General features: G+C 39.4%; 1 protein-coding gene and 1 pseudogene across 1 annotated transcript; both read left to right on the forward strand.

The window, feature by feature from the left end:
* The first annotated feature begins 427 nt into the window (after window positions 1-427).
* On the forward strand, window positions 428-1,396 carry LOC112818237 (olfactory receptor-like protein OLF4). The gene has a single exon (XM_025865705.2). It carries the CDS (start codon window positions 428-430, stop codon window positions 1,394-1,396), a length of 969 nt encoding a protein of 322 aa, XP_025721490.2.
* A 9,651-nt stretch (window positions 1,397-11,047) lies between these two features.
* Window positions 11,048-11,653, forward strand: LOC112818236 (rRNA-processing protein FCF1 homolog pseudogene; annotated as a pseudogene).
* The last annotated feature ends 865 nt before the right edge of the window (window positions 11,654-12,518 follow it).

Raw genomic sequence — 12,518 nt, forward strand, 5'->3', positions numbered from 1 at the left:
TCTCTCCTTTAACGTGCTTCTGTTTTTTTTCATAGCATCTGTCCATTATTTAATCTTTATATCTGCTTCTTTTCTATCACCATCATTGAATTGTAGGGACTATTGCCTTTCAGCACCCTCTACTTTATGACTAGGAATTTCTGAAACATGGTCGACACCATATATATTCCTTAAATGCATGAAATGATTTCTTATTTAAACTTTATAATATCTGACCTGTTGGGGAACATCTGATGTTGGGAAGGAAATTCCTAATCAGAGAGGAACTGGGGATACCCTCAAGGGGCCCAAATCCATTCACAAAATATTGAAATTAGTTTCTTGAAATGGAAAATGTAAATTTTAGCATTTCCACAATGTGAGCAATGCCCATTTGTGTGAAAATTAATCATGTTATTTTCCCCTGTGCTGGTAGTCACCTCCAACAATGGACCCAGGAAACAATACAGGAATTTCAAAGTTTCACCTTCTAGGACTATCAGAGGAACCAGAACTGCAGCCCCTCATATTTGGGCTCTTCCTTTCCATGTACCTGCTCACTGTATTTGGAAACCTTCTCATCATCCTGACCATCAGCTCTGACTCTCACCTCCACACCCCCATGTACCTCTTCCTCTCCAAACTATCCTTCATAGACATCTGTTTCACCTCCACCACCGTCCCCAAAATGCTGTGGAACATCCAGACTCACAGTAAGGTCATTAACTATGCAGGCTTCCTCAGCCAGATGTATTTTTTCATACTCTTTGCAGGAGTAGACATCTTTCTCCTGACTGTGATGGCTTATGACCGCTTTGTGGCCATCTGTCACCCCCTGCACTACATGGTCATCATGAACCCCCAGCTCTGTGGACTGCTGGTTCTGGTGTCCTGGATCATGAGCATCCTGAATTCGTTGTTACAAACCTTAACGGTGTTGCGGCTGTCCTTCTGTACAGAGGTGAAAATCTCCCACTTTTTCTGTGAACTCAATCAGATGATACAACTTGCCTGTTCTGATACTTTTCTTAATACCATGGTGATGTATTTTGCTGCTCTGCTACTGGCTGGTGCTCTCCTGGCTGGGGTCCTTTACTCTTACTCTAAGAGAGTTTCCTCCACCATATGTGGGATCTCATCAGCTCAGGGCAAGTATACAGCATTTTCCACCTGTGCATCTCACCTCTCCATTGTCTCCTTATTTTACTGTACGAGCCTAGGAGTGTACCTTAGCTCTGCTGCTCCCCAGAGCTCCCACTCAAGTGCAGTAGCCTCGGTGATGTACACAGTGGTCACACCCATGCTGAACCCCTTCATCTATAGCCTAAGAAACAAAGACACAAAGAGAGCCCTGATGAGATTCTCTGGGATGGCAGTTCTAAAAGGGCCAATTGTCCAAGGCCTGAAGTGCCCATGATTGCAGGGCAAATGACTTAGAGTCAGAAGTTGTGATTATTTTATGTATATTGTGGAAGTAGAACTTGCTTCCTTACTTTATTTCCTAGAATTTCTATGTTTTCAATTTCAATGTCTCGTACAATATATGTAACTCATTTTCTTAAGATTTGTGATATCTCTGATAGCCAAAAGATTTTCCCTTTGTCATTTTCCTATGTCTCAATCTCATTCCTAACTTTGGATATGAAATATTTGGACATTCTTATCCAAAGGATTACATTAAGCTGTTAAGAATAATTTCTTTGCAAGAGAGCCTAAAAGGAACATAGGCCAGAAAGGAACAGAGACAATATACAGTAACAGTCACCTTATAGGCAATACAATGGCACTAAATTCATATCTGTCAATAGTTACACTGAATGGAAATGGGCTAAATGCCCCAATCAAAAGACACAGGCTATCAGATTGGATTAAAAAACAAGACCCATCCATATGCTGTCTGCAAGAAACTCATTTTAGACCCAAAGACACCCCCACATTGAAAGTGAGGGGGTGGAAAACCATTTACCATGCTAATGGACACCAAAAGAAATCTGGGGTGGAAATCCTTATATCAGACAAATTAGATTTTAAATCAAAGACTGTAATAAGAGATGAGGAAGGACACTCTATCCTTTTAAAGGGTCTATCCAACAAGAAGATCTAACAATTGTAAATATCTATGCCCCGAACATGGGAGCAGCCAATTATATAAGGCAATTGATAACAAAAGCAAAGAAACACACCGACAACGAAACAATAATAGTGGGGGACTTTAACATCCCCCCTCACTTAAATGGACAGATCATCTAAGCAAAAGATCAACAAGGAAATAAAGACTTTAAATGACACACTGGACCAAATGGACTTCACAGATATATTCAGAACATTCCATCCCAAAGCAACAGAATACACATTCTTCTCTAGTGCCCATGGAACATTCTCCAGAATAGATCACATCCCAGGTCACAAATCAGGTCTCAACCGGTACCAAAAGATTGGGATCATTCCCTGCCTATTTTCAGACCACAGTGCTTTGAAACTAGAACTCAATCACAAGAGGAAAGTCAGAAGGAACTCAAATACATGTAGGCTAAAGAGCATCCTACTAAAGAATGAATGGGTCCACCAGGAAATTAAAGAAGAATTAAAAAAATTCATGGAAACAAATGAAAGTGAAAACACAACTGTTCAAAATCTTTGGGATGCAGCAAAGGCAGTCCTGAGAGGAAAGTATATAGCAATACAAGCCTTTCTTAAGAAACAAGAAAGGTCTCAAATACACAACCTAATCCTACACCTAAAGGAGCTGGAGAAAGAACATCAAATAAAGCCTAAACCCAGCAGGAGAAGAGAAATAATAAAGGTCAGAAGAGAAATCAATGATTTGGAAACCAACAAATCAAAGAAACTAGGAGCTGGTTCTTTGAAAGAATTAACAAGATTAATAAACCCCTGGCCAGACTCATCAAAAACAAAAGAGAAATGTCCCAAATGAACAAAATCATAAATGAAAGAGGAGAGATCACAAACAACACCAAGAAATACAAACAATTATAAGAACATATTATGAGCAACTCTATGCCAGCAAATTAGATAACCTGGAAGAAATGGGGGCATTCCTAGAGATGTATCAACTCCCAAAACTGAACCAGGAAGAAATAGAAAACCTGAACAGACCTATAACCACTAAGGAAATTGAAGCAGTCATCAAAAATCTCCCAACAATCATAAGCCCATGGCTAGATGGCATCCCAGGGGAATTCTACCAAACATTTAAAGAAGAATTAATACCTATTCTTCTGAAACTGTTCCAAAAAATAAAAATGGAAGGACACTTCCAAACACGTTTTATGAGGCCACCATTACCTTGATCTCCAAACCAGACAAAGACCCCATCAAAAAGGAGAATTACAGACCAATATCCTTGATGAACATGGATGCTAAAATTCTCACCAAAATATTAGCCAATAGGATCCAAAAATACATTAAAAGGATTATTCACCACTACCAAGTAGGATTTATCCCTGGGCTGCAAGCTTGGTTCAACATCTGCAAATCAATCAATGTGATACAATATTAACAAAAGAAAGAACAAGAATCATATGATCTTCTCAATAGATGCAGAATAAGCATTTGACAAAGTACAGCATCGTTTCTTGATCAAACTCTTCAGAGTATAGGGATAGAGGGTACATACCTCAATATCATAAAAGCCATCTGTGAAAAACCTACAGAGAATATCATTCTCAATGGGGAAAAACTGAGAGCTTTCTCCCTAAGGTCAGGAATGCGTCAGAGATGTCCACTCTCATCACTGCTATTCAACATAGTATTAGAAGTCCTAGCCACAGCAATCAGACAACAAAAAGAAATCAAAGGCTTCCAAATCGGCAAAGAGGAAGTCAAACTCTCACTCTTTGCAGATGATATGATACTGTATGTGGAAAACCCAAAAGACTGCACCCCAGAACTGCTAGAACTCATACAGGAATTCACGAAAGTGGCAGGATATAAAATCAATGCACAGAAATCAGTGGCATTCCTATACACCAACAAGACAGAAGAAAGAGAAATTAAGGAGTCGATCCCATTCACAAAGGCACCCAAAACCATGAGATACCTAGGAATAAATCTAACCAAAGAGGCAAAGGATCTGTACTCAGAAAACTATAAAATACTCATGAAAGAAATTGAGGAAGACACAAAGAAATGGAAAAACGTTCCATGCTCATGGACTGGAAGAACAAACATTGTGAAGATGTCAATGCTACCTAGAGCAATCTACACATTCAACGCAATCCCCATCAAAATACCATCACCTTTTTTCATCGAAATTGAACAAATAATCCCAAAATTTGTATAGAACCAGAAAAGACCCCAAATAGCCAGACGAATGTTGAAAAAGAAAAGCAAAGCTGGCGGCATCACAATTCTGGACTTCCAGCTCTATTACAAAGCTGTCACCATCAAGACAGCATGGTACTGGCACAAAAACAGACACATAGATCAATGGAACAGAATCGAGAGCCCAGAAATGGACCCTCAACTCTATGGTCAACTCATCTTTGACAAAGCAGGAAAGAATGTCCAATGGAAAAAAGACAGTCTCTTCAACAAATGGTGTTGGGAAAATTGGACAGCCACATGCAGAAGAATGAAACTGGACCATTTCCTTACACCACACACAAAAGTAGACTCCAAATGGTTGAAAGACCTAAACGTGAGACAGGAGGCCATCCAAATCCTAAAGGAGAACACAGGTAGCAACCTCTTCGACCTCAGCCACAGCAGTTTCTTCCTAGAAACATCACCAAAGGCAAGGAAAGCAAGGGCAAAAATGCACTATTGGGATTTCATCAAGATAAAAAGCTTTTGCACGGCAAAAGAAACAGTCCAAAAAACCAAAAGACAACCGACAGAATGGGAGAAAATATTTGCAAATGACATATCAGATAAAGGGTTAGTATCCAAAATCTATAAAGAACTTATCAAACTCAACACCAAAAGAACAAATAATCTGATCAATAAATGGGCAGACGACATGAACAGACATTTTTCCAAAGAAGACATCCAAATGGCCAACAGGCACATGAAAAAGTGCTCAGCATCGCTCGGCATCAGGGAATTCCAAATCAAAACCTCAATGAGATATCACCTCCCACCAGTCAGAATGGCTAAAATTAACATGTCAGGAAACGACAGATGTTGGCGGGGATGTGGAGAAAGGGGAACCCTCCTACACTGTTGGTGAGAATGCAAGCTGGTGCAACCACTCTGGAAAACAGTATGGAGGTTCCTCAAAAAGTTGAAAATAGAGCTACCATATGACCCAGCAATTGCACTACTGGGTATTTACCCCAAATATACAAATGTAGGGATCCGAAGGGGTACGTGCACCCCAATGTTTATAGCAGCAATGTCCACAATAGCCAAACTGTGGAAAGAGCCAAGATGTCCATCGACTGATGAATGGATAAAGAAGAGGTGGTATATATATACACAATGGAATATTATGCAGCCATCAAAAGGAATGAGATATTGCCGTTTGCAATGATGTGGATGGAAGTGGAGGGTGTTATGCTGAGTGAAATAAGTCAATCAGAGAAAGACATGTGTCATATGACCTCACTGATATGAGGAATTCTTAATCTGAGGAAACAAACTGAGGTTTGCTGGAGTGGGTGTGGGCTGGAAGGGATGGGGTGGCGGGGTCATAGATATTGGGGAGGGTATGTGCTATGGTGAGCGCTGTGAATTGTTCAAGAATGTTGAATCACAGACCTGTACCTCTGAAACAAATAATTCGATATATTTAAGAAAAAAATAAGAAGATAGCAGGAGGGGAAGAATGAAGGGGGGAAATCAGAGGGGGAGATGAACCATGAGAGATGATGGACTCTGAAAAATAAACTGAGGGTTTAGAGGGGAGGGGCATGCGGGGATGTGTTAGCCTGGTGATGGGTAGTAAAGAGGACAAGTTCTGCATGGAGCACTGGGTGTTATACACAAACAATGAATCATGAAACACTACATCAAAAAGTAATGTTGTAATGAACGTTGATTAACATAACAATAAAAATTTAAAGAAATGGTAAAAAAAATAGGTGGTTTCCTTGGTTCTAAGATTGCAAGTTTTACTATTACATGCTGTGGGGCCTTTTTCTGTTTTCCTTGATCTTGAGAAGGGTCCTGTCTGCCTCTAGGACATGAATGTTTGTTTCATTCCCCAGATTAGGAAAGTTCTCAGCTACAGTTTGATCAAATATGTCTTCTAGTCCTCTCTCTCACCCCACCCCTCAGGGATCCCAATAATTCTGACATTGGAACTTTTCATGGCATCACTTATTTCTCTAATTCTGTTTTCATGGATTTTAAGCTGTTTTTCCCAGGCCTCATCTTTTTCCTTCTTTTCCATCAATTGGTCTTCTAGATCACTAATTCTTTCTTCTGCCTTGCTTAACCTATCCTGACATCATATCATGACTTGCGCTGAAATAAGGAGTCACATGCTCAACCAACTGAGCCACCCAGGCACCCCTAGAAATGTAAGTTTTAAAAGAAACTAAGGGGCGCCTGGGTGGCTTAGTCACTAAGTGTCTGCCTTCAGCTCAGGTCATGATCCCAGGGTCCTGGGATGGAGCCCCGCATCGGACTCCCTGCTCAGCAGGAAGCCTGCTTCTCCTTCTCCCACTCCCCCTGCTTGTGTTCCTTCTATCTGTCTCTCCTCTGTCAAAAAGTAAATAAAATCTTTAAATAAATAAATAAATAAATAAATAAATAAATAAATAAATAAATGAATGAATAAATGAATAAAACTAAGAGCTTATGGAACAAAGGATAGCCGTAGGAGTAAGAATAGGTTAGGCATGGAGCTATCTCAAACAACAGTCTGAAACACAATGACAATCTAAAACTAAGTGTCTAGACAGGTATAAAATAGTATTAATGTAATGACATCAACCTGGGTCACTTATTCAAGATTAAAGTGCTAAAGACTTGAAAACAGGGGTGCCCGGCTGGCTCAGTCTGTAGAAGTACAGCTCCTGATTTTGGGCTGTGAGTTTGACCCCCACATTGGGCCTACAGATTATGTTTAAAAAACAAAAATTAGAAATAAAAGAATATAACAAAAAAGTGGGTAGGCAGCATTATGTAAAGTGATGCTTTCATCTCATGTAGAGATATATTACTTCATATTTGTTTAGGAAGAAAAGGTGAATGTTAGTCAAATGATAAAGAATACCTTTCAAATGAGGGCTGCCAGTGACGTGACTTTGAGAAATAGATCTAATCACAAAATGCCAAAAGATACAATAAGGAATAAAAGAAATGTGAAGATAGGTTGGAAATATGTGTAAATGGTGATTTATTTATTCAAAAGATACAGAAGAACTTTCTACACTTAAACATGCAAGAAGGGGGAGAAAAATATGACCAAATGATAGGCTTGAGCGCAAGAATGTATTAACTTTCCTACTACCCTCAAATACATACACATACATAAAGGAACTGAAGGTTAAATGGCAAAGTTGATGGAAAAACTCCAATTCTTATGTTTAAAAAACGCAATCAACAACAGGAATATAAACAATCCAAACCCAACAAACAAAGCACAAAAGTGACGCTGACAATTTACAATAGGGAAAGCAAATGTCTTAGAAACTCACAAATATATTCATCTGGCCAGTAAGGAAATAATTGCAATGTAAAGCTTTTTTCATATACCACTTTCACATATAAATTTTTAAAAAAAAAATGATTTGAATGTCCAGCAAAGAAAAGGACTGTGAAATGTACGTCTTATGATCCACTGGTCTGGATCTTTCTCACCAATATGGGAACATAATCAAATTGTCCCTGGCTTAAAAGAGTAAAAGGAATGCCACCTCTTGACTGCTTATCCCTCCTGGCTAATGCCCTATATCTCTATTCCTTTTATTCACAAAGATTCTTGGACTTGTGTCTTACTCCTACTGGGACCACTCTCCGCCACCCATCACCACTCTTCCATCACCACCAGTTAATCCTCAACAATCTCCTCTGCATGGCTGATTTGAATGTTTACTTTTCTTTCTAGGACCATAGATAAATGTATTCATTAGTTAATCCAGCAAGCTAACAATCACAGTGATGTCCACGATGTTCATATGAAGTTATGTTTAGAATCCCACATTACCTTCAGAAATAAGGAATGTGATGCTCAGAAAGCTGAAATTTTTAGTAATTACCTAACAAAGCAGTTAAAACTTATGTACAGGCTTATTGTGTATAAATCATACACAAATAGAAGCTTGAACTATGTACTCTTCATTTTTGTGTAGGTCCTTTAATTCACCAAAGTGTATGCAGGTTATTGTGTATAATTTTACATTAATGATTTAATTCAGTGGAACAAACCTAATGGTACATGTCTATGGGTAGGATCTAGAGCACATGTAGCTGACTCTCACTTAAGAGGGATGGGAAATAGCACTTCTAATGGGGAAGAAAGCCAAGTGTTAATACGGATGTATGAACAATGGAATGAAATTTAAGTAATTCACATGATAAACCAATTTTTTATAAATAGAAGATTAGCTTACATTTGGAAATATAGTAATAAGAGCCCATAAAGTTGCTGAGACAGAAGAGCACTACAGCCACACACAACACTATGGTTTAGCCTTAGAAAAAGTGTGTAAAGATTCACACCTGACTCCAAATCCATGAGAAGCCCAGGAGAGATCAGAAACAAGTCTCAGCACATAATTCCATTTGATTGTAAAGGTATTATGATATCCCATTTGACAAGGACAATCTGTTACACAGTAAGAACTGACTGACACAATAATCAAGTGAACAGAACTGAGACAATTACAACTTGTGCTCCTTTTTACTTATGGCTTATCTGACCTTTAAGAGAGCAGTCATGATCAGTCTGTTATTCAAGTTTATTTCCAATGACTTTATGAACAAGTGACTATATGTGGGCTCCCTTCTGGGTAACTGAGAGAGTTTGAAGGACATGCACATTTGTGCAGAAGAACTGGTGATCCTGTACCACATGATCAGCAGGACATCCAGCTCTCCTGTGAAGCGTCCTCTGATCATGCAGGTGGAGGAGATTTCTGAGCAGGAAGGAGGTATGAAATGGCTAATGCTGATATTGTCCATTCGCCACCCCTTAGTATTTGAGACAAATACTAGGAAAAGGGAGTTATTTCATGGAACAAGATAGAGTCATATTAGCAGGTAGCAGTGGAAATTTTCAATTAGAAACAGGAATATAACTCTGTGATAAAACTTAGAAGACATTAAGCAATCCTTCACCTCAAAGAATAAACCCCCTCAGTTGTGGACACCAATTATCTATGCTTCAGTAAATAGATGCACACCATGAAAAGGAAATATTTTGGATAGTAATAAAGTTGGTGGCTTGAAATGTTGCACCCTCACAGTTCTTAAATATTTTTACTTTTTTAATGCCAGTATAATTAGCATACAGTGTTATATTAGCTTCAGGTGTACAATATAGTGATTCAGGAATTCTATAGATTACTCATTGGTCCTCACGATAAGTGTACTCTTTTTTTATTAAGGTTGTATTGTTTGTTTGTTTATTTATTTATTTATTTGAGAGAAGGGCAGTGTGGGGAGGGTAAGAGGGAGAGAGGATCTGAAGCTGACTCCGTGGTTAGGAGGAGCCTGATGCAGGGCTTGAGCTCATAACCCTGATATCATGACTTGAGCCGAAACCAGGAGTCAGATGCCAAATCAACTGAGTCACTCATGAGCCCCTTGATAAGTGCACCCTTAAACCCCTTCACCTATTTCACCCATCCTCCTGTCCACCTCCCCTCTGGCAAAAACCACTTTATTCTCCATATTGAAGATATGTTTTCCTCCGTTTTTTTTGGTTTGTTTGTTTGTTTGCCTCTTTTTTTTCTTTGTTTAGTTTCTTAAATCCCACATGTGAGTGAAATCATATGTTATTTGCCTTTCTCTGACTGACTTATTTCACTTAGCATTATACTCTCTATATCCATCCATGTTGCAAATGGCTACATCAAAACAAAAAGTTCCTGCACAGCAAAAGAAACAGTCAACAAAACAAAAACACAACCTACTTAATGGAAGAGGATACTTTCAAATGATATATAAGACATCCAGATGACCAAAAGACACATGAAAAACACTCAACAACACTCATCATCAGGGAAATGTAAATCAAAATCACAATGAGATATCACCTCACACCTGTCAGAATGACTAAAATCTACAGCACAGGAAACAACAGATGTGGGCAAGGATGTGGAGAAAGGGGAATGCTTTTGTACTATTGATAGGAAAGCAAACTGGTGCAGCCACTCAGAAAACAGAGTGGAGATTCCTAAAAATTAAAAATAGACCTACTCTATGATCTAGGGATCCCACTACTGAGTATTTACTCCCCAAAAAATGCATCCACCTATTTCTGGTCATCTCTGACACTAAGAACATATCAAGTCAATCCATTTATTCAAATTTGTATTTCCATGCAGACTCCACTGGGAAATATATGTTTGCTAATCAGTGTTTGCCACTGTCTGTGATAGGCTTTCTGGACACCTAGGTGAATAATAGAATAAAACAAGGAGACTAGTTTTAAAGCACAATATCATGTTTGTAGAGAAAGTGCCTGACATGAAGCTTTTGAATTCTGAAGCATGCATTTCAAGGACAACCATGTTGAATAAACATATTGTCAGGTGTGTGACAATTACCAGATAAGCAGTCAGGTTGTCCCCAGCCACGAAGTATCTCTTCAGTAAGATCTGGGTAACCTCAATACTGAACCAGTAGTGACCCTGCTTTCCCTTTCCCTGCCAGAATTTCACTCTTATGTTTTAAACTGGTCAATAAAGAGTGAACCTAGGACCCCCTAGCCACTCTGCCCATGGACCTCAATAAAGGCAGGGCCCCCAGTTCTGGCTTTCTCTCTCTTGTTCTGAATCTCTGACCCTCTGCACTTTCTGACACTGCTCTCCAGGACCTGTGAGTATAAACCTGGTTTTGTTAGAGTTCTTTGATGGGCACTGCTGAGACATGTCTTGCAATCACAATAAGAACCCAAGGGCTGGGTTGGTGATTCCGGAAGAAACAAGAGCGCGGCGTGAACATGGGGAAGCACAAGAAAACCAGAAAGTATGCGACCATGAAGCGAACGCTTAGTCTCCGAGATCAGAGGCTTAAAGAGAAGGACAGATTAAAACCTAAAAAGAAAGAAAAGAAAGATCCCAGTGCACTCAAGGAAAAAGAAGTCCCCCAACATCCCTCCTGCTTATTCTTCCAATATAACACACAGCTGGGCCCACCTTACCACATCCTGGTTGATACCAACTTCATCAACTTTTCCATTAAAGCGAAACTTGACTTAATACAGTCAATGATGGACTGTCTGTATGCCAAGTGTATCCCTTGTATAACTGACTGTGTAATGGCTGAAATTGAAAAACTGGGGCAAATGTATCGAGTGGCTCTAAGGATTGCCAAGGATCCAAGATTTGAACGATTACCATGCACACACAAAGGAACCTATGCAGATGACTGCTTAGTACAGAGAGTAACTCAGCACAAGTGTTACATTGTGGCCACAGTTCACCGGGGCCTTAAACGAAGAATCTGGAAGATCCCTGGAGTACCCATCATGTACATTTCTAACCATAGGTACAACACTGAGCGGATGCCAGATGATTATGGAGCCCCTCGGTACTAATTCTTAAAAGATAGAGTTCCTCTGCCTTCCTTTACCAACTTTTTCTGTTGCCAGTTCATATTAGCACTATGCTGTAGCATGAATTATTCTTCTTACCCATTTGCTCTGTTATGAGCTGACTGTAGTTAAATACACTCACTTTTTGATGTTTTGAAATTGATATTTTGTATCATTTTAAATATTGTTGCATCTTTTTATAAATCAGATGATTGCTCATATTAAAAAAAAAAAAAAAGAACCCAAGGGCTGGTACAGCCACAGCAGAGCCTCTGGTCAGGGAAGCATCTGTGGGAATGTCCACAAGCACAGGGGTGCAGGGGAGTGCCCAGGCTTTCCTAGTCTGAGGAGCGCTGTCAGTAGCCTGAGACTTAATGGGAACAGTGTTAGAGTCCACATTCTCAGGAAGAGGAGTGAAGGTAGTGATGTAAAAAGAATGACAGAATCAAGGTGAAAACTGGGGTTTTGTATTTTCCTCTACAAAAAAGTTATGTGAAGGGCTTAGTGGCCAAGGTAGTTTCTTCCATATGAAGAATACAGCTCATGATTATTCTTTTGGGAAATCTACGGAAAATTTACTTGGCATGGTATGTCATTTGAAATGAAATTAGCCCGGTGATGGATATTAAGGAGGGCACGTACTGCATGGAGCACTAGGTGTTATACGAAAACAATGAATCGTGGATCACCACATCAAAAACTAATGATGTGAGATTGGATTAAAAAACAAGACCCATCCATATGCTGTCTGCAAGAGACTCATTTTAGACCCAAAGACACCACCAGATTGAAAGTGAGGGGGTGGAAAACCATTTACCATGCTAATGGACACCAAAAGAAAGCTGGGGTGAAAACCTTATATCAGACA

Source organism: Callorhinus ursinus, unplaced genomic scaffold (assembly GCF_003265705.2).
Source record: "Callorhinus ursinus isolate GAN/ISIS: 27379988/994484 unplaced genomic scaffold, GSC_fseal_2.0 scaffold892, whole genome shotgun sequence".
In the NCBI taxonomy this organism is placed as follows: domain Eukaryota; kingdom Metazoa; phylum Chordata; class Mammalia; order Carnivora; family Otariidae; genus Callorhinus; species Callorhinus ursinus.